This window comes from Opisthorchis viverrini (assembly GCF_000715545.1).
Source record: "Opisthorchis viverrini unplaced genomic scaffold opera_v5_249, whole genome shotgun sequence".
NCBI classification, from domain to species: Eukaryota; Metazoa; Platyhelminthes; class Trematoda; order Opisthorchiida; family Opisthorchiidae; genus Opisthorchis; species Opisthorchis viverrini.
In genome coordinates this window covers 84990-109105 of record NW_008751907.1, presented here as the reverse complement: position 1 = coordinate 109105, position 24116 = coordinate 84990, and the positions used below count along the sequence as shown (strand labels likewise).

Here is a 24116-nt window from a genome sequence, read left to right as displayed (position 1 = left end):
CGCATATCAATTTGGTCTTGACACGGGACTCATCTGGAAACAAGCTGAATCTCTCCTTTATGATGTTTTAAGTCTCCCGTCAAAAACATGTTGATATGTAAATGAACGTATTTGTCAAAATCCGTCCAAGTTCCTCCCGGAAACTTGGGAACTGCACCTACCTGATGAGCACCAGGGAGGACAAAACCGGTCGAGGGCTGTTGAGGAGTTTTCAGCAGCTTTATGAGTAGTGTATTACGTCCACGCAACCTATCACGATATATCGAAACTGAAACATGAGGCGATTTAACGCAGCACATTTGATTGCTTAAGAACACTATAAACGAGAAATTCATTTAGGTTCTCAGCAAGTTGGCCGTCAAAACCAAATTGATATGCAAACGAGTATATTTGTCGAAATAATTCGTTTGCTTAATTCAACAAAAAAATTCCAATTTAATGCCATCCGAAGGGCCTGGCTGATTCCGGGATGGGTTTGTGCAAACTTATCTATCACATTTGAATCTTTTCTAATTAGAAGCTTTTGTACCACGTAGTTTGTACCCTGCTGCCATTCCAATTAACCACATCAAGATGGTCGTCCGGGTATCACGTGAAAAAAACGGGGTGAGGCTAGACGAGTGGTGCACCTTCAGTATAATGTCTCCAGGTCGGACGTAAAGTTGTGTAAAGTTGGTGTAAAGTGCAAACTGCAATCTGACTTAATATTGAACTTGACAATTTACACTTCTAAGCCTCCCATTCTTTAAAATTTTTTTACAGCAGCAACTAATAATGTGTTTTAAGGAGTTTCATTTGATAATAGGTTATTTGTCAAAATAAATATACGAACAAAATAAAAAGGACTATAATACACTGCTGAAAATAGTTCGTGATAAGTCTGACAATTGTTGAATAGCAAGGAATTAAGTCTTGCGCGGGATGTTTAGAAAAGTATTGTTCAACAATGTGAGACTCAAATATGATCAGTTTCTGGAAATTTATTCTTAAATCGGACCTTCAAAATAGCCTCTTTACATCATACTTGTCATAAGCTCAAAAGTCGCCTTTGCGTAATGAGGTTTTGGCATTCTTACTTCGGCATTATACTATGAGGCCTTATAACCTGTCATTGGTGGCAAACAGTTTTTCTATGTTTAATTCATGCTACAAGTTTCACCAGAATCTCTTCCGTGAAAGTCCATAGGAAATTCTGATGACAACGAACTTTTTTTTGATAGTTCCAAACTGCCAAGTAAAGAGATGAGGAGAATAGTAAGCACCTTGGTATTTTGTGGCAATTAACATTGTAAATAATTATATAGGTAGAAACAGTTGTTTATTCCTTTTTTTATCGGGCTTGGAACTTTTCGTTCGAACTTTCTGCGGCACATCTAGCTACGTGCAAAAATAATCAACCAACCCGTATGGCATTCTGGGGGGTTTACTGTAAGCAATAACACCAATCATATTGAAACTTTGGAACTGCCCTTGAGCGTACGTATGGATGCACTTAAAATCTATGGGGACAGAGTTTTATGTTGACTTGTCAGAAGTTAAGTGGAAGAAGAACCTTTGATTCATCTGTGGATGGATGGTGCACCCAAATGCAACCTTGCGTAGGTTGCATCCCGCATTTTACAGCAGGATGGACAGTCTGTTACGAAGGAGGAAAACTATCAGTACGATGAATACAAACCAGATTTTTTAATGTGATTTATTGTGTTGTAGCCGAAGCTGATTTATTTTTGTCAAGGTTCACAAAAACAAAGCATACCTGTTCTGGTAGATTGTACTCTACACAGGCGTAGAAAAATCAGCAAAGTTTAATCATGTGCAAAATGCGTGCGAACTGAGTGTCAGCCAGCTTGGATGCACAGGGGAAATATGGTGGAAAATTTATTTTTGTAACAAGACGAAAAGTAGTGATCTGATTTATCTAAGGCGCTAGGTGTCGACTATTCATACGTGGGATGAAACCAGAGCAGTCACTATGCTTTTCGCGACCGTTTAGAATTCTGGCTCGGAAGGCGGATACATGTCTTGAGATGAGTTTCTTAGCGTTCATTCACAGGTCAACTTGACGAAATTTTGAAAGGCGTTCATTTACGATAAGTTTATATGATAAAGTCCACTGAGCACTTCACAGTTTTGTAATAGACGCCTCAAACAAGCTTCTGAATAAAATTTCTGTGCAGATTCGCCGTCTGGTTTGTGATGCACAATCCGTAAAAATAATTCCAGGTACATAATACTTATAAATTGTATTGAGACGTTCTATTGGTTTGCAGGCTGATTTGTGCCTCATCAGAGAATGTTTTTTGAGAAGAGAAAACTCTTAAAATATCCACCTTATTTCGTATTTAGTTGTTGACATTTTATTGCCGTATCTGAATGTAAAAGACCACCCTTGTGATTGAGTATGGTTTGTGGCCTTCACGAAAGCTTTTTCTAGAAATTCAAAGTTAAGTATGTACCATCTAGCAATGCACATGTGACTTTTACAGACTGAATGGCAAATTACCAAACCAAATTGAGAAGATTCAATACACTGGTCCCTTAGTAGAAGACATCGCTGCTTTTATATCCTGAGTTCTTTGAAAACTATTCAACGCAAGGGTATATACTTAATCATTCAGCTTTTATCTCTCAGTCTGTAATATCTTATTGGCTATGATGAAACAAAATACACCTACGGTATACCCTGTGACTAAAACCACCTCTAACTGTGAACTAGTGAGAGGAGTACCCTATTTGACTGATGAATTAGACTTTTTCCAGATGCAATGTCCTGTCGCGTCCAAAATTCTTTGAAGGGAAAGAACGAATAGATAGCACTGCCGGTTCCTGTTGCCTTAATTTCAACAGTTCGTGTAAGTATGGTGGTTTTCCGGTGAAATAGCGAATGGAGTAATGAAGTAACGTGAAACAGCCTAGTTTGCCCGACTTTCTTTTGGTTTGTTTTGTGGAAAATAAAACGTTAGTTGCGAAACACTCGCCTAGAAATTTGCTTCATAAACTGAACATAGCTTGCGGTGCAGTTTGGAATAAAAATCACGTTCATCACACGGGTTTTGCTCTGCGTAGATAAGCTTAACGTCTTAGAGCACTGATTGTTGAAAACTCAATGTTGTCAAATTTGTGATTGTTGTTGGCCACATTTCATAGCAAAAATGAAGATCGCGGAGACATCAACAGCACATAAAACGAGTCATTGATTCTCAGGATTGCATATCAAGAATTTGTACATTTTTTTGGATGAATTGGTGATGTTAGGAGCTGATGACAGTCCAAGGAACCAAGCTATAGTGTTTATTTCTGATATAATTCAAAAACAAATATCCAAAGAGAACCGACGACGACGAACTAACTAGTCGTGTTGGCCTGAGGAAAATGATTCAGCTACTCAAAGTGCCCGTCTCCAGTGGCTTGAACTGATGCACATTTTATTCTGTTACTTGGAAGGTCCATACAACATTACAGAATTAACTCTTGGTCATAGATCGGTGTTTGCACGCAAGATAGTTTTGGTCACAACATTAGCCTGCTTGCTTAACAAACTGTTTCACCAATATGAACCTTTTTATTTATATCGTTCTAGATTTTTTGAGAAGCAAGTCATATGGCTTTTTTGCTTTTGTTTTTCTCTTTATGTGACAACTTCAAAACCATAGTTTGATCGGAAAAATGGCACTTCAGCGTCATCCTTCTTACATCAGTCATTTTTTGTAGTTGATTTTAGGTTAGGTCGCCGAGCTAAGTTTAGAGGAATTGCAGTGATCTGAAAATGAATGGGTATTAAATGCTGCAGTCAGATTGCTGCTACGGTTAGCTCCAAATGCCTTTGAGTTGTTAGGTTTTCATAGTGGTTAAAATTAAAAATCGGAAAACATTTTTTGGTTAATAAAATTTAAAATGTAATGCTGGCAATGTAAGCTGAAGCCATGCTCTTGTTTGGTCCTAATGTTGGGATGTGTGCCTTTGTCAGAGAAGCATTATTCGTCTAGGCGTATCAATCACGCTGACTGACGCACTCCAATCGTAATATTCGTGAGTTATCCTAATAATAAAGCCGACGTAAATCCTAGCAATCTAGGTGATCTTAATGCTTCATAAAATAGAATTCCATCTTGTTCGTCAAACTAGATTGGTAGTCAACTGTAGCACGATTATGGAATTAGGGTACATCTTATGTCATGATGTGGGTTGTACCAAAGCGGGCATCAGTTCAAGCTGAAGTAAATGTTTTGAATGGTCCACGCATTACATTCGACACAAACCTGGCAATGTGTGTATAATTAGCTAGTTCATCTCAATTTGCAAGCGAGATCCTGAAAAATTATGTAAAGTATAATCACTCATTCATTCACTCATTCTGAACACCCGTTAAGCTTGATTAAGCAGAATTTTAACACACGCACTCAGCTACAATCACGACACTAAATGCTCCACATTTTTATAGAATCTGTTTTTTTTTCAACATTTCTGTATGTACTGAGGAACACGTGTACACCCACCAGATAACGTTGGCTAGCAGCGGAAATAAAGTCAATAGGTAAAGCACAATGAAAGACTTGAACTCTGGCAATAATACTTAGCGTTCCTCAAATCTTATTGCTCGCTCGCATAAAGACGCTGACTGTTTTCGGAATGGTACCCCCAACTTAAAGCTTGCAAGCTTAAGGGTAAACATTTGAAGAGCTTAGTCGCAATTTATCACTGATGCCAAGACATGGTGACAATTAAAAACTGAAGAAAAACTCCTCGGTGATTATCATGTGGTCAAATGTCTTGATCAACTACACCCATACACATAAGCATGGAACAGAGGCCTTGCGTTTGTTACATACTTGTCAATCATGTGGTAGTGCAACACCGTCGAAGCTCGGAGACGGTGTTACAATATGAGTGTTATGATATGAGTGAACACTTAACAGATGCATGTACAAGGATTAATCCAGTGTCACTATTGAACACGGTCCATAAGGTTGTGTACACTATGATGTCCGTAGTTAAGAAAACTCTCACCTGAGTGTTTGCTTGTGGGCAGATTTTAAATCTGTCAGTACCAAATCACTAAAGTACATGTCCAAATCGAATAGGGAGGTGTGGAAATTCTCAAAGTATCTCTGATTGAGGCTGTTCATATGTCTCCAAAGCTCATAAAGTAGTGAAGGATTTACCTTATTTGTGGAACTAGCCGACTACCTTTCGAAATTTCAAGTCTAGGGAAACATGTATGGAAGGCTGCGGATTTAAGGACCGCGTATGATCAATGTTCTGCATGTTGATCAAAATACACACTAAAAGAATGTTCCAGATCGTAGGTCTCGTTCCCTTGGTTCTTGAATTCAATGCAAACCTCGAAGGAATAAACTAACCTGATGTTCTTCCATGCAGCATTCTCAACTGTGTAATTTTAGAATTTGGCTAGGCGTTTTTATTTATAGATTCATACACTATGATCTTTACGTACGCGGAGGCAAGTTATTTAATGTGCGTCACAGGAAGCCGTCTTTCCTACCAAGATTGTCGTCAGATGGTTCTAACATATATCGCCAGGACCATTCCACTCGTAGTATTTCACAGCTGTAGCATAGTACGTCCCTTTTCAAGTAATACACAAACTTGGTCTTTATTAAGCAGTGCAGGTACGCAACTGTGTTTGGGAACAGTAATAGCGTGAAATAATTTGATGCTAAATTTATCTGCATCGCAAGATGCGGGATGCCTGTAAAGAGAGAAGCTCGAAATAGTTACCTTGGCTGAAAAGTATGTTCATGCTTGCGACATCCCAGACCCAAAACAAACTTTTGCCATGGTATTTAAAGATCACCGTCCGAGCGTTCTTGACTTGAAAGTCATTTATATCGTAAAATTAATCCACTAGTAAAATTTACCATGACACCTCAAAAATTAAACTGCTTGTGACAGGAAGCAACCAAATCTGGAAAGTGACAATGGCAGACGTCTACACAGGCCCGGAATTCCACAGTGTTATGAGACGGACAATTTAAATGAAAAATAAAGCACTATAAATCACATACACGATATCAAGGCCGAAAAATCGAACGTAACCATACTGAAACCACAATTATTCATTCGGCGTTGCGGTACTGTAAAGGCCACTATCAAAACATTTGGTCAAAAATTACGACAAAGTATGTACAACCCAATCAAAGGAAAATATTAATGAGAAACGTGTCCTAGAACACACCACTTTGAACGCTTGATTACTTCAATTCTTTCAGAATACCCTCTGGCGGGCTTGCGCACACCGACTAATTAAGTCTGTTGAAAACTAATGATGATGTATACCCGTCAACACAAAGGGTAAGCGAACCGCTGTGTGTTTAGGAGGATAATCCTACAAAACGCGGCCTTAATGCAATCTGAATTTTTTGTTTGTGTTTATCATTAGTTTTTTTTTCTTTAGTTGCGGAGATCATTAATTTTGATCCACAAAGACGTTTGCCTCAAGGACACTATATTGTTTCACGGTCTTCCGTTCTTCATCAAAGCAGTATTGATTTCTCCCACCAACTGAACTGAACAACCTGTTAGAAAATTTGCCCTTTTAGAACAGTTACTGTTCACCACAGTTGTTTAGTGAAACGCTTTGAAAAGCAAATCTTGATGAATTGCGCCGTTCATGAAGAACGTTTAACTTAATCTTAAATGCTTGTATTAGCTCTTCGATGTGCACATTAAGATCTCGTGAGGATTGCATCATCACGTTGCAAAAGTTGGTCCAATGATGGACATTGAGAGATTTGTTCTTCCAGAGACACACCAGTTGTCGACTTCAACGTATCGACTGATACAAATGTAGATCGTGCGGAAACAAGAGCTATGGAGCGTTAAATATGAGCGGGAAGAGTTATTCATGTTCAAGACCCTTTCTTCTGCGACCCGCCAGAATGCACGGCAGCAATAATAGTGATCAAATTGGTTACAGAAAATTCATTTTGTATGAGATGGATGTCGCCAGTAGGTCACAGGATGGACCTGCGTACTGATATTTTCAAGATGATATTGTTGTCAGTAACTTATCGTCAGCCTATTACTTCGAAACAAACATTTACTTCACAAAAGTTATCTTCGTACGTAGATGATAAACCTCCAATGCTTCAGTTACAATGGGATTATTGAATAAAATTTTCTGAACAGGAATTGATTTAAAAACATTTTAGCTTGGAATGCGTCACAGAATCCCAATTCAGTTGATGCTGCGGAAATCTACGTGGATGAAATAGAGTACTGTTTCGTGAACGTTCCAAAAAGTATCCAGAATATTAGGCCTTTCATAAAAAGCCACCATATTCTGGAATGTTCGCTTGTAAGATGTTAGACTTTTGTTTTTCAAAACGCTTTGATCTATTTTCAGATTCCTCAGGGAAATTTTGTGCCAATAGAAAACAAACACGTTTCATGAGGATGACAGTAGATTTTGTTTTCAGAAACTTCTCCAGTAGCATTAAACCAAACAGAATCATGGAAAGTTCTTAATCATACATCAGACCCTTCGTCATGTTCAATCCTAACAAGCATAAATATATAAACGTTATTTTAAGCGGATATCCGCAAACCCCACAGTGCAGTTATCGTCCTGTCGAAGATTGGATATAAGGTAGCATTTATACTCGGTTAGCCTCGAAGAAATTTCAAGACCCTTAGGCAATCCATAACTCCAAGGAATGACCTTCTTGGTAGTCGCCCCAACTTTTTACTTTGATGATAGAAATGAAAGCAATACTTACGCGTATTTACATGGACAAGAACTCAATCATCACGGGTTGGTCATTTTTTACCTATGATAAACTAACAACAACTAAAGGTATTTCAAATCATATTTGCCTGCAGAAAGGCGTACGTAGGTAGGATCACCTTCAAAGCAAGCTGTTTTTGAAACTCAACTCATCAATGAATGTTCTCCAGAAAGTTACGCTTTTAAACAATATAGCTTTCCTTTCAACTTTTGAGGTGGCTTATTATGGAGGAGAGATTTTGTTTATAAGAACTCTCCAGCAACAATGAGGAACCCGAACAAAAAAGTGATTTTAATTTGAGATCAATTTGGGGCAATAACCTTTGTTGCCAATGTGGCGAATCAAAGAATACCCCTGGGACCTACCGTGAATTTCTCGATCGCTTGTCCATAGATGTGAATGGGAGTGTGGAGCTGGAACAACAAGCCTTCTTGGCTGTTTGGTAATTGCATTTTCGCGATGGACAGATCTCCATCTTTGGATGCCTCATTTTCAAAGGCAAAAATTTTATCAAAGCCTTCCACACAGTTTTGGTTGATAAGGAGGAAAAAACACAGGAACAAGAATCCACTGTACCGTGTGCCTCGCATGGCGCACAGTGCCGAAGTAAAGTTTTGTCCGAGGGTGTCACTGGCAGGCTGCAAAAATTTTATATGCTTATTGCACCAGCTTTATGGATTTCAGTTTACCATACGTGATGCTTGCGGTGTGATGCTAGGCTCCATCGTCATTGGTCGGTTTTGAATTGTGCCACCGTACGGCTAACGCACGGTGTGTTCCGGTGTGCGGTGGCCTGCACAGGTCCAAAGGTGGTAGGAGGCATGGACGTAATATGTCAACATACATAGGCAAGAATACCACCAGAACACCATGGTTAGTAACGCAAGAAACCCCTGAGCTATCCTCCCATTAGACGGCATCTTTAGCAGTCCCCAGCCGCTGATAAAAGATGAACGCACAACAACATTCCACTCCTCATAAACTGGGATTTAATCTTCTGAAAATATGGTCTCCATACTTATTCGGACATTAGGGTATTTTATTTTTAGAAACAACTCTTTTCCATTCATCACACATAAACATTTAAGACATATAACGATGAATGCTTACAGCGACTGTAGGGTGACTGTATCATGCTGTATTCTATTGTCTCATTGATAATCCGTGATGCATGCAACAAGTATGCGAATCTAATTCTGGGCTTGCTGGTAATGCAAGACAGCCACCTCCAGTACACTAAGTGAAAGAGTATCACGAATGATAGATTCAATTTAGTTCCACTTCAGTGGATCGTCAACACTTGCTCAGTTTGCAAGTGAGTCCCAGTACTGTGTTCGTTCAATTTGGTGTTCATATTCTGAGCAAGAATAATTAAGACGCGGTGACGAGGCCTACCTGAAGGGTCGCAAGAAGGGGTACTTGTAGTGGACTGTCATACGTTTTCACTATCTCAATGGCACGGTTTGAGAGGCATTTGCACATGCCGGTACCACAAAGATTCCAGTGGTAGTCGGTTGTTCTGTAAACCAAAAAGCTCTTTGGTGGCAAGAACACAGGTATTTGTTTGTGTCCAATTCGTTCACTCACAAAAAGATGTGAATATGCTTCGTCCATTTAGTTCGTCCGTTCCAAATGCATGGCAGTGAACAGTCATATATATTTATTTAGTTGACAGCATAAAAGCAGCTCCCATTGGTTTGGCATTAGAATATTACGCGCGCTATTACGTCACATCCATTTTTTTGCAAAAGCGTTGGAACGTCAATACAAGATTAAACGCTGAGAACCGCCGCAGCTAAACTATCTATTTAATTCAACCAAAACGATAAAAAAAACTATCTTTTCGTATTATATTATGGAAGTTATTTTCGGGCCATTTCACCATATTTCGTCTGTGGAGACTATATAGGTATATTCTGTGAAACAGTGTAAACTCTTCCCAGCCAGCCTGTGACTGTTCCGTTATCCTTCATAACGTTGCATTCATGAGCTTCACAGAACGCGAACACTACTTTGGCCACTTTTCACTAGCGTTCGGGGTTCGGCTGAATCCCAGTATTTTCAACTAGTCATCCTTTCTATCATCTTTCGTGGAAAGAATGTAGCATCTGTTTGTACTTTGTCCATATCCTCTGTTCTACACATCATTTGCTTTATACATCCGTGTTTCTTTAAGTGCGCCCCTGTTGCATCAAAGTCCCAGGGCCATCTTTTGAGGGCAATGTTGCGAAACAACAAAGGTACTATGGGAAATAATTGACCTTAGAAATGAACACCTATCCAACGGGTGACCCTAACATTTTGGCCTTTGCTTGATCGGTGTATAGGTTTCCTCACTTTTATTGTGCATCAGACATTTTGGCGACCAACCCCGGAACAGATCTATCCGGGGAGAGGTAAGGTTGGAGAACATGTATACTTTGAGTTTATCAGGGCATGCTTAAGGCCACCGACTGAAATTGCAGCAGGTAAGGCAAGGTGTCGTCAATTAAAATAAAACAGCTTTCAAGCGTTGCTATCACGCACACTTGATAATACGATAATTCAAGCTGAAATATATCACTCTTGTTGTAAGCCTGATTCAGGTAGGAGGTCTCCGAAATTAACGTAGTTCCTTGACTGTGAAGGATACACTGTTTGTACGCTCCTGTGTTTCACAAAAGATATATCGTTATTTTATGTTGCACTACACAACATACTATACTATTATGCAAAGTTGAAATGGCGTTGTTATTCAACCTCTCTACGGTAGATCTGGTTTCAATAATGCTACGTAGAAAAATTAAGATGTATGGTTTCTGTGAATCAGTTATCACCTTTGTTGGAAACATTGTTTACTGGGACTTGTCGTTTTTATCCTGGAAACGAAAATGTCACACAAATTGGTATTTGGCCCATGCGCTAAATTTTTGGAGCAGTAGATTGGGGATGATTTTTCACCTTCGCCAGTAACAACCTGATTCTCAGCATTTGGTACAATTAGAAAGTCAAGCAGTCGGATGCAAACATCTGAACTGATAGATATTTCGTACAACCCCAAGTCTCCTCTAAACGCCAATTCTTTGGAGATAAAATTGTTTTATGATGCTGTTTTCTTCAGAACGGCAGCTTACCGCACTTATTTGGCTGCGTGGAGAAGCTCATTGCCGATCTGTAATTGCACAATTCATGCAACGTATGGATTGCAATCACTCTATTAGGGATATCTACGGTACTTAACTACGAAATCTACTGTTCGGTTGTAATCAAAAGTAATGAAAATCAATGCCTTGGGAAACAAAAAATATCCGAAAACTAGAGGATTTATTCAGCTTAAAATGTTTCAAACCGTTGAACACAACAAAACGAAGAGATTAGTTCAAATGGATTATCAAATCTCTTACGGATATCTTATGCACAGGATGAATAACGCCCAAATTTAGCCTGATGAATTATAGAGTTAAGGCGACAAAATTACCTTCCACAGCAGCAAAAACTCTCCTGAAGCTTCAGACTAGCTTGAATATATTTAGTATTCATTACCAAACACTGTTATCTGTTACACAGCGTTGCCTACTTGTGCCACCTTGTTTACAGTTGCAGTTAGAAATCTGCCTGAGAAGCACTCATTGATGGGATGCACTAGTGTCTATGAGGCATGGAGACCGCGAATAAGAATTGTGGTTTGCTATTAGTAGGGTTTACTTGAATTGAATGTAATAGCTAGAATGATATACAGGACCATATCTGCGGTATCCATAGACATGGTATGGGTTGCGCCTACTATCACCAGCGTTACCAGGTAAAAAAACGTTTTTGGTGCTCTAAACGCAGTATGAAAGTAGTTGAGTATAATAGAATAGGATACACTATATACTATTAGATATAATATAACATGATAAAATATACACTATAATACAGTACAATATAAAATGTTATGGAATATAATGCACATATTATAATACGTATAATACGTTAATGTAACCTAAGATAACAATATAAACGAACAGCATAGCATATAAAATAGTTACCTTTCGAGCTGAAAATTAGCTCTTTATTAGCTGGTGCCTTAGTCTTTCAATTAAGCACATCCTAAAGATTTGAAAGAACAAAATTTCATTCAGTAAATTTTTCGAGGCAGCAATGAAACCGGTAGGAATTCAAATGGAATCACCTTTTTCTCTAGGAGTCATTCGGATATGAATTTTGAAGGCAAGATGCATCAGAATCATGTTATTTATACGTAGGCTTAAATTCCATCCCAGGCGAGTCTACAACGACATGGTCTTATGTCCAGTTTCTTAACTGATAAAAACACCAGCAGCTGAGCGCAGCTGCTGCAACTGAATTTCTATATCTGGCAAATCAATAACTCTAAACGTTTGCATCTTTCTCGGTCCCTGATGCCAAACCCGCGCGAGTAAACCCAGAACTTATTTTCCGGAATCTTTTCCTTATAATGTACAAACATCGGACAAAATAATGCACTATTCTTTTGTGGAGCGGAAACAATTTTTAACACTGAAGTTTAGTACTTGAAAAATATTATGGTTAGGTAAACGAATACCTGGTACGGTAAAAATAGAATTCTGCCCTTGTAACATTCAGATCTTGGAAGACTCGTTTGGAGCTGAAAAACCCTGAGTGCTATGTCTAGACGCCTTAGTACCCAACGGTACCTTTGAAGATTTATCTGGCAAAACACAAACAGAACTTGTGTTTATAATCCAAATTCTGGGCGACCAAGGNCACATCTGCGGTATCCATAGACATGGTATGGGTTGCGCCTACTATCACCAGCGTTACCAGGTAAAAAAACGTTTTTGGTGCTCTAAACGCAGTATGAAAGTAGTTGCATATAGTATAATAGGATACACTATATACTATCAGATATAATATAACATGATAACATATACACTATACTACAGTATAATATAAAATGTTATGGAATATAATGCACATATTATAATACGTATAATACGTTAATGTAACCTAAGATAACAATATAAACGAACAGCATAGCATATAAAATAGTTACCTTTCGAGCTGAAAATTAGCTCTTTATTAGCTGGTGCCTTAGTCTTTCAATTAAGCACATCCTAAAGATTTGAAAGAACAAAATTTCATTCAGTAAATTTTTCGAGGCAGCAATGAAACCGGTAGGAATTCAAATGGAATCACCTTTTTCTCTAGGAGTCATTCGGATATGAATTTTGAAGGCAAGATGCATCAGAATCATGTTATTTATACGTAGGCTTAAATTCCATCCCAGGCGAGTCTACAACGACATGGTCTTATGTCCAGTTTCTTAACTGATAAAAACACCAGCAGCTGAGCGCAGCTGCTGCAACTGAATTTCTATATCTGGCAAATCAATAACTCTAAACGTTTGCATCTTTCTCGGTCCCTGATGCCAAACCCGCGCGAGTAAACCCAGAACTTATTTTCCGGAATCTTTTCCTTATAATGTACAAACATCGGACAAAATAATGCACTATTCTTTTGTGGAGCGGAAACAATTTTTAACACTGAAGTTTAGTACTTGAAAAATATTATATTTAGGTAAACGAATACCTGGTACGGTAAAAATAGAATTCTGCCCTTGTAACATTCAGATCTTGGAAGACTCGTTTGGAGCTGAAAAACCCTGAGTGCTATGTCTAGACGCCTTAGTACCCAACGGTACCTTTGAAGATTTATCTGGCAAAACACAAACAGAACTTGTGTTTATAATCCAAATTCTGGGCGACCAAGGATCAACTTATCAAAGAAGACGGGCAGTTAAAGAGAAAACAAAAAAGTGTATCATGTAGGTTACCAGATGGGTAATCCAGATGAGTTTTCAGTGAAAGCAAAATTATTTCACAAATTGTGCACGACTGAATTTCAAGGATGTTGTAGTTGACGAAAAACTCGAGCGCAGTACTTACCTGATGAGCCGCGAAATATAGAAAACGAATTGTGAGTTGTGGACGAGTACTTTGCAACCTAAATGGTAGTGAAGAGGTTGCTACCTGTCATCAGACTTAATCTGAGTTTCCGATACAACCTAACATGACAGCACTAAAGAATAGACGTCCTGAAACTAACATGGGTAATCTGGCTCGGTAGGCAGATTGAGCAACACTTTTTTAGATGAGAAACATGTCCATCATATTTTCCGTATGCGCCTTGAGTACGAAGGACATCATACGTAGAATTGAACTTTCAGTTTTGGTCCGAAAAGTTATTTAGAACGTCTATAGAATATCCAACCAAGGATCACACCCAACTCAAGCTTCCATGCTCCATAAACCAGTTAGTGGATCCATAATCTGGTGCTGGTCAGGATAAAACTGCCAAACAGTGAGTCGCTTTTTTCGATTTCGGTATGATGATCTGATCTTCCATAATGATGTGTAAAGACCTCATGTGGATGGAACACTCAGGATAAAATAACATCTTTTACGTTAATATCCTTCGTCTGGTGCATGAAGAACAATGGGTGAGTCACGGGGAAATCGTGATAAGGATGAGGTTAGATAACCAGGGATAATAAATTGCGTTCTTAAACGAATCCAGACATAAATCAGCTGCATGAGTAAACAAACTCACTGGTTCATATGTCAAAAGATTGCTGGAAAATGTGCGCAGATCTGGTGGTCAGGATTTTAGCCGGATCAATTCGCAGTCAGACTTAGCCTTCAGAATAGAAAGTAGGCTGACTTGCATACGAAAGGCGCATGAGTTTTTTTTGGGACGCACCATTGTTAGCCAACTTCTTCCTCATCATGAGCTTCCTCAGCTGCCGAAGACAACCCCCTGGAGATATGCTGAGTTGTGCTGAATTCTGAGTACAAGTAAAAGTGGTGGACATCTATGTTTCGTTCTCTGTATTCTTGAAAATCCGTCCACTGCGGATTGCTGGACAGCTAATTTAGAAATCAATATCAAAACCCTGCATTTGTTTCTCCTTAGAACTACAAACGTTGAATGGGTACACTTGCTGGGTATCACTTGGTAGTGCATGTCAAATGTACCCCTCTCTTAGAAGCACAGCAGTGGACTGATCGTAGATACGCATTGCTGAGTGGAAGTACATTTTTGGAAACGCTTGAGGTTAGGTACATACTCCAAGGAACCAAAAGAGCGGCTGCTTTTCGGGAGTTGTTTCTCATGGCCGTTTTCTCTCCAGTGAAGGCCGACCGTATCGATAACATAAATGTATATAAACCTTGTGAGCTCACTGGTAAACATTTCCTGGGTCAGTTTTCGAACCGTAATACAGATATAACACTCAGAACGAATAGTGGACACTACTAATATGTGTCCTTCCGGAAAATTCATCAAGGATAGCAAATGTATACAACTATTCAATCGCACCTTAGATCCAGCAGTAGTGCTTTATCAAACGCTCACTCATGCATACTCAGTCGTATACTCAGTGTAATTATTCATTTTACTTTTTGAATGTTTTGATAATGGAAGGGATGATGTGTGCGAAATATTCCCGATTTTTTAATTATTTGGCTTTTTGCACATACTATCATTGCCTCTCAAAGATTCCGACTTTTCTGCTGATTATAAATCCGTTCAGACGAAGACAATAAATTCTTACAGTTTCCCGTTTATTGATCTGTGCCAAAACACATTGTCGGATGGCAGTCAATACATCAAAAGTCTTGGACATCCTTTATTTTATTGACTCGCTTTTGTCGTGCTTGTAGCAAAACAGGATTGAGGACAAAAACTTTGTTTGTGACCGAAACGAAGGAGTATAAATCACACTTCCGCTGACGGTTGTCCAAGTTGAAAGAACATTATCTCTCTTCCGAGGCAGCTCCTGCTGATGTCCACAGTCCCAAATCAATAATGTTTTTGAGAAACTTTACATTATTTTGCTTATTTCTAAACTCTCTCCGAAACGGTTAGCATAAGCACTGAAAAAGTGAAAACGAAACACCTCGACGACGCTCAGAATGCTGAAGCTTACCGAAGCTTCAAAACTACAGTTCGTATCTACAATATGATACCGCAAAACATGATCTGATGGAAATGCTTTGCTTTTTCTGCTTTTTTCTTTACATTTTGGATGACAGACCAGACCATCAGGCGTGATTTAGCAAATAGAATCGAAGGAGAAAAACTCCATAACCTTAAGTGTCTGGTGTGAAAAAACCATGCTTACTTCACTGAAATGCGCAATTTCAAAGACGTAATCAAGAACTTCGAGGAACTGGTTCTTGCTGTCATCTAAAAAAATTTAGCCATCTCCTGATTTGGAATTCCAACTTCCGATATCCGGTAGCTGAGGTTAAAGTGTTTATCCTGGAGCACAGAGTCACCACGTTTGATCAGATGGACCTAATTGCAAAAATGTGATGTAACCAGTTTTCAGTCATGACAAAGGATGAAAGTTTGTCGGGCACAAAATGGAGTAGTATTGCTAAGACCGAATAACGACAGAGGTTTCGGGAATACAAATTCAACAGAATTGATAGTCATCCATACCAAAGTCAAAGGTAGCTTAGGAATTTCAAGGTATCGATCCGCTGACCTAGAAGATAGTTTCTGCCTAAACGTTTAGTCTGTTTATTCGACCAGTAAAGTCACTGGATTGATGTCTGAGGCTCTGGGCAGAATAATCATTTTTTGGCCATGGCTAAACAGATTAACCAATTTGATGAATTAGTGCACTTCTCAAACAGATGTGCATACGACACTCCGGCTACCAGGACATTCACGAATAAAGAACGGAAAAAAATGATCCACATTTTTAGATAGTTGAAGAGTGTGCTGGAGAGTGTGTTGCTCCATTACCTTATCCTAGTGTACCTGCTTGCGACAGAACGTAGTTCTATGTGAGTGTTCAAAAAGGACTGCCAAATATTGGGCCCCAGACTAGGGATATCACCCGTTAAGGTTTCATCTCAGTCGTCTTCCTGCATTTCCAAAAGTATTACTTCAAATTAAATGTCCAAAGTGTACTTGAATACAGTAATTTTCTTCAATGAACTGCATCGGGCCGACAATGATTGATCATTTGTCCCCTCCATACCGGAAATAAATCGGGATATTTACATTGGAACGAAACATGGCCGTCTCGGCTGCCAGGGTGGTTCACACCTACCAATCCGTTAAATATAGACAATCCGCAAGCTGTTTCCGGGCTGACTGAAATGCCTTTTAAAAGTAATCTATCGGTGGAACCGTAGGTACTACTGATGGGGGCATGTGAGTAGTATGTTTTCTCGTAAATCCGCATCGCGTCTCTTGAAAAGTGAGATCTATTACAGAAGTTGTGGAGTCGCATTTGCTTGCACTTGAGCACCAGTCAGTGAATATTCAGAACTGTTCAGGAAGACGCGTTCAAGGGGAAGTTGGATATTCAGTTTGTGTAAACAAGATGCATATGAGAGTTTTACTTCCCTGTCCAATAGTATGTAAATGTTCATTTAAAGTTTCCTAATAAATAACTCCGCAGCGAAGGCCTTCTTTCTTTCACTGTAAGGTACTTCCTCTTCTCGTAACAAAGCGCAGTAAAATGTGGAACTGTCCATGTTTGTACATGGTAACCCTTTCGTGATGAAGCGTCACCACAATTCCGAGGCTGCATAGCACTTTACCTCCGCAGTATAATCCTATTCAAAAACAGACCACTCGATCTAGATAAACATTAGAAAGCCGCCAATCTTTCCAAGCTTACAACTCAATTTCAGGTATTTATCTTCAGGATTTTTGTGGCTAGTTTTTGTAAAACGCGAGACATGCGAATTCGTTTTGTTTTACACACTAAAACCCAAGCACAAAATAGGCAGTGCGTGCTACCACTTGACCCGTTTCACATAACACCTTAAATGAGCGATTTGCCATAGACAGTGCACCTGTGCTAAGTCGCGTCGATCTTACGGTTCTCCATGCAGACACCTATGATTTTTGCACCTGAAATTGTACGTTTGCCCCCAACCTGCAGGGGGCAGACAAGATGCGATTCAAAGCAATCAAGTTTTTTCTCTCCAGGTTTCTTTTAATTACCGTTTGGAGATTGACTTTTGACTCTCACAGGTATTTTTGTCTACAAAATTCCATGTGGAAGACAATTTTAATTCAGAGGTATATTATTTCATCTAGACTGTGTGGAGAACCGCACATCAGCACGGTGATGAAGAGGCTTAAAATATTATGTGGAAAAATAATGTAGATCGAACTAGTATGAGAAAAGTGAAAACTTTAATTCAAGAATTTGCGAAAAAATCTTTTTGTCTTGTAATTCTCAATTCATAAAGACTTCCTGCTCTGCACAGAGCAGCACAAAGATCGAGGTGCGTTACTGAATCATCCTAAAAACCCAAAAAAAACTGGTTGGTCCAGACATATCTAACAATCATCCCTGAATTGAGATATTTCATTTGGAATAAGCTCCCTTGGACAGGGCGCAGAAATATGATTATCTGCAGTACTGATGAAAACCAGTTTACATTTTATTAGCAATAGCCTTAGAAAAGCAAACTGAATGACACGTAAGCTATGTGGCTTTTCAATAAAAAATATGGTGTTTCGTTGTTGCTGTTTTTAAGTCTGCAGAACCTAGCCAAATCGCTGGTCCTCATAATCAAGATCAAAGCGTTCAGTTTGAATGAAAAATAATCTTTCTGGTGCCTGGCTTCCCTGTCACCCGAAGGAAGCCCGATGGCTGGGATGCTGCTAGTTTGCCCAAGCCCAGACAGGGAAAGTCGAGTGACAGGGGTCGGGTTCGAACCACAGCCAGTAAATTCGCGCTTCAACCTGCGTGCCATCTCACCACCAGTAAGGATAAATATAGAATGAATGGTTTTTCGTTGTTTTTTGGTGTGTAGAACCTTACTTACTGAAATCAGATTAAGCTTGGAAAGTAAAAACGCACTGATTGATGTGGCTGTATTTCTAAAATAGGCTGTGTATAATCAGAGATCTGAACACACGAAGGTTAAAAGTAAAAGTTCACTGAAAGAATTGGCTTCATTCCCCTTTTTTGAAATAATAAAAAATTACCACCACACTTTTTGGCACCTCTGAACATTCACTGCCTACGCCTACTCCTGATACTATCAGACACATAAGCCTAAAGAATACCTAGTGCGCAATATGTTCACAGTTACAGTAGATTCATTAACTTTCCAGTCGCATACGGTGGAGAGTTTAGAACTATGGGTGTTTCGATAACCCTGAAATAAAATGTAGCCACAAATTAGACTCCGGATAATCGAAATAAACTCGACAAGCGGTAGCTGTGCTTTTGTCCATCATTACCTATAATATTTCTAATTATAAACTATTAGTATTTGTTCAACTGTAACACCGCTTATTTGCCCAGTTACCGTATCACCCGAAGGGAGCACGACATCTGGGATACTGTCAGGTTGTCCTAGCAGAGAAGGGATCATTCGTAATGAAGAGGTTATGTGCAAACCACTGACAACAAGTTTGCGTCATACATTGAGCTACGTATAATACATACAAAATACATAGGTATAATATGATCACAACCATCTAGCTACGGCATTGTTTCGAACATAAAAGTTGGCTGACTGAGGCAGCATTCTGGCCTGCGTCCGCCCTCGAACACCAATTGGTCTATTGGCCTAGGCTTCGGAAGACGCCAAACAGTTACGCAGAGTGTAACGGAAGCTTCGTGGTATATAAAGACACAACTCATCTTTTACAAAGGAAATCAGTCAAAAATCGGGCATTAAACAGACCCATTTCCACAATCGTTGGCGGATTCGTTTAGGGTAGCAAAGTTCAATGACATAATCCTTTAGCTTTCATCAAGCTGTAAGATAACCTAAAATTAGTTAATTATGGGGCGGAATACGGAGAAATTGTTTTTGTAAAAAAAAATACTACAGGTATTTATGTGTTGAGAGCTATTCGTAGTTTGAGTTCAAGACGCTAGTAAACAAGACTGAAGCGCTAGACTGAAGCACAGTACTGAACAAGTGTCAGTAAACATGTGAACTGGCTTTATATACGAGCATAAATAAGGATGGTAAATGACAAAATTACTCTCCAAACATTTGGAGCGTTTATCTTCATGGAAGTCACATGTTTATTTAAGAGTGTGGTCTTTACAATCTTTGTGATAGAAGAAAAAAGTAATGATGTATTCAGAGGACTTGAACCTGTGGCTGATTTCGCAAAAAATCACTAGATAATACAGGGATACCTCCCAAAAATCAGTGTCTGTTAAGCGACCAAGAACAGATACACTGTTACTTTTAAAAAAGTTTAGCCGGAGGAAGGACTTAAATATCGTCATTTTAGCAATAAAAAAGAACGATATCGTCTATTACAGCGCTCGAATAACACTCTTCAAACATTCACATACCACATGTAACGAGCGATTTATCACCTGTTTGAAGGAGTAACGATTTAGGACATCAAATTTAAGGGTGACGACACAAAAAGTGAACACAACACACTTAGCCACACAAAACGTTTCTGTGAAAGCGATGGACGCGCAAATCCAAAGCACTTATATTATGCGTTCTTTTCTTAGCACCAGATGAAAAAACAGAAAGTAAAGAACAACAATACGTAGTTTTGTTCTCTCTGTAGAAACGAAGGAACTAAGCACCTTTCTTTTCTTGCATTAAAAACGGCTTCATGACAAACTGTTGGGGGTATCGCTGTCCCCAAAAACTCTATCTTTGTGTGTGCACTTTGCAAGGTCAAACTATGAATATATATGCATTGTCATTTTTCCATTGATTCGCCTGTTTATCGCGTCTTGTTTGGATCACTAAAGTTTTTACGGGTTTTTCATCTTCGTACTATTCGCCATGCTAGGAGTCTGGATAAAGCAACATAGCTGGGGAAACAATATGGTCACATTCCGCATATCTTATTCTTCGCTCGCTTCGTGGTCCAATCGTAACACGAACAGTCTTTGATTTTGTTATACGCAGAGCTTGTAACTTTATTGTGAACAAAGAGGTTTCCAGAGGGACAAAATTGCTTATGTGAGTAAACATTCCAGTATTAAGAGACAGTTTCTTACGTGGAGATATACGTTCAAACAAAACAAAGTTTACTACTGTGGTTCATTACAGCGCACACCATTTTGTGTGACACAGATATACAAACGAATCTGTAGGTACACCCAATGCGAATGGGAAACAACTCACACGTATTGGCTATATCATCTCGATTGGTTGTGAAACGTTTGAACTCTAAGTGTCGCGATGGGTGAGTAGGTCAATGACCAATGAAGTGTGCGAGATTTTGAGGCCATACTAAACAGATGAGTGAAAAATTTGGACCCACTCTTTTACTGCTCATGAATCTCCTCGGAGAAAAACGGAAAAAGAACAAAAGATTACCAGCAATCCTAAGGGCTAAAACAATGAGAATTTTGTAAAATTATTCAAAATGTAAATCTGGTTAAACAAGGCTGACAACAACGTTTAAGGAAGCAGCCACGAAAACCCTATAACGGCAGGAGAACAGAAAGTCAGCTCAAAATGCAGAGGCCACTAGGTGATCCTTACAGAGTGAGGAACAAACAGGGTTAAAAATAATACACCCATATCGTTGTTACTCCGCTTAGCTGTTAACATTACAGGAAGCTATCTCGAGAATAACCGCATTCCATATTTGAATTTATCTCGGTGACCAAGAGAAAGATTGCACTATTGTGTTGTCCCTAGGGTAGAAATCCAAATGCAACACTTCACAACAATCGCTAAGTGTTTTTCCGATTATTTATTAACACGATTCCCGGTAAGTATGCTTTCACGATGAAATTGAAACATTCACTATTTGACAGATAGTTAATACAAGACTGGATGAGTGAATAATTGATTCTGCAATTATCGATTAAGGAATGATGCCACGACAGAAACTAGTGGCTTGTGTTCTTTCAGAGGAATGGCCCAAATTCAAAAATGAACCGAACCATAATAATAGAGTGCTGTATACTTTCTATAAATGGACCTCCTTATGATATTCAATAAATTCGGACCAATCATGATCAAAATTAGTCGAGAATAGCTCGCATTTTCATCTGAAGCCGCAGTCATTCACAGATAATAATTACGTTAGTGTCACGGAAAATTTTCCAAAGACATCTTAACTCACAGTCGGACGGAAATTGGCACTGCTAATATGATAAATGCACCAACTGTTTCACAGTCAATTTTGTTTTATTGCAGATTTCGCCTTATTCAATAACAGCAAAGCACTTTAGGAGGTAGAAAGCTCATCAAACGGTATTTTTTTTACAACTTTTCGCAATATGATTATTACGACAGACGCAGTTTTCTCCTAATCCTCCAATCTCCTACTGATCTGTTGAACAAATTATGGGTGGCGTCGGTTACTCCGTCAATGGTATTCTGTTGCACCTAACGAAGTCAGATGTCAACATTTTACCTGCGACATGTCTAGGTGAACACCAGCAACCGTGTCATATCAGACAGAAATTGTAGATTGTTAACCTGACTTTCAGCTGAAGCCTATGTGAACAATTCTTAAATCTCAAACGTGTTTGCAGCTTGAATTAGGAGAGAAATATTTTATGAACTGTGAAGGATGCCTTTTTAGATTCTTTGGAACAATGATCTGAGGAATGACATCATCATAGGCAAATCTAGGGATAATTTTGTGTCGGAAGAGGGGTGCATTATATGTTCCACAAAATCCACGACTTAAAGATGAACAGTATATAAACTGAAGACCAATGACAGGACGTATGAACTCATAGGTTGCAAAACTTCTTGAAATTTCTGGTTATTCTTCTTTGAACTGCGATTATTTATCGCTGTCGGTCATAACGTGCTTTCCGTTCCAAATGGCATACAAAAAGTCCCTTAATTGATGTCTGTGATGCATGAACCAGAGAAGTGCATCTCAAAAGAACCAGGAAAGTTGGTGGAATTGGTCTCGTTTCATTTTTGATTTTAAACCTAATAATTTGTACAGCTTTGTAATGCTAGAATCTTTTAGACATGATCGACAAACACTGCGCATTTCTTTGGAAAAACTGACACTACTGATAATATTAAAACCTACTTAGAATGATCCTATCCGGAATTTTTGGATGACATTGGTTTCAAACGAAATACACCATACACTCGAGAGTAATAAGTGGGAAAATAATTGAAAGTTTAGTGTCCTTGTATTTGGTGTTAACTTTTACAAGTAAATGATTTATTTGTCCATTTTTTTGGGATTTCCTGTTAATAACAATGCCAACAAAACTACATGCACGTGGAAAACCGAGTGCCTTGTCAATTGTTTGGGAATCCATTATACAATTAGCGGGCAGGCGACATGAGAAGCGATTGGTTCTATATGGAGCTTGTTCTGTTTTCTCTGGACCCTCTAGGACAAGATCAGCTCCAGCTAACTGAAACCGCCGCTGAATTTTTAGTTACTTACGAGTTTTACTAGGTAAACTGAAAATCTCGGCCGGTCAGCTTCTATCCTTGATAGGATAGTTGCATAAATACTTAATTGATGATTTACTGTCTGTCCGCTCTCTTGTTACAAACCAGCTATTCACCTCCCGTACACCGGTCACTTCTGTATAGCTAAATTACTGAGCGGTGTCAATGAATTCTACCTTCTTTTTTACTTCCAGCTTTTTAAGCTCATGAATTCTCTGGGTGACAGATTATTGGCAATGGCGTCCCCTGGTGAACAAACAGGCAGCCAATAGCTTTATAAATAAGTAACTGATGCAAACATTGCATAACGACAAACACCGACTGGATGTTTATACATCCGAATCACGTTCATGGTGCTGCTTCTTGGTCTCGGAGGATCACGCATAAATGAGAGTGAATCAGTGAACAAATGAGTGCATTTGACTTGAAGGTGAAAAACAGATTTATTTTTGTCTCCAATAAAACTTTGCAAGTGCAACAGAGTCAGCGGCTAAAAACAACTATCGATTGCCTTAAATTGGCCAAAGTTTTCGATGAACTCTACCATGCAGACGAACCCAACACATCCCAAAATTTTTTGTCCGCTTATAGGTTTAATTTGCCTTCTGGACAGGTGGGGAACGGAGAAGGCGGTTACCTAGATGGGTGTCCAACAGGTCCCCTTTAAATTAATCAGGAGGACACTTGCGCTCTTCAAAACCATATGCGTTTTGCGTTTACACATGCCTATTGTACAAATTAGGGCATCCATCTCAACCGTATTTTTGTCACCAGCGATCAGTCTGGGTTGTCGGCCAAAAATTTCAGGTTGAAATTGGATGTTGCCTCTGATAAAGCTCGGAAAATACGACAGCAGGTTTGCAGCTGCTTCAACGTGACATCCGGTCCTCTTCCACTGCGCCATACACCCTCATGTAGAATAGGAGAAATATTTATCCAGAATTCGTTGTGCAACATACATCTGAATGTGAAACACCGGACT

At 39.1% G+C, this 24116-nt stretch overlaps 1 protein-coding gene across 1 annotated transcript in view; it reads right to left on the bottom strand.

Annotated features, from left to right (window-relative positions):
- The window catches only part of T265_09012 (hypothetical protein), a gene marked incomplete at both ends in the record, with an annotated part of 137165 nt that extends 128699 nt beyond the window's left edge, over positions 1-8466 (bottom strand). Inside the window, one exon of the mRNA XM_009174973.1 lies at positions 8114-8466. Within this exon, the coding sequence (XP_009173237.1) occupies positions 8114-8338 (225 nt within the window). The remainder of the gene's footprint in view (positions 1-8113) is intronic.
- Between the last annotated feature and the right edge of the window lie 15650 nt (positions 8467-24116).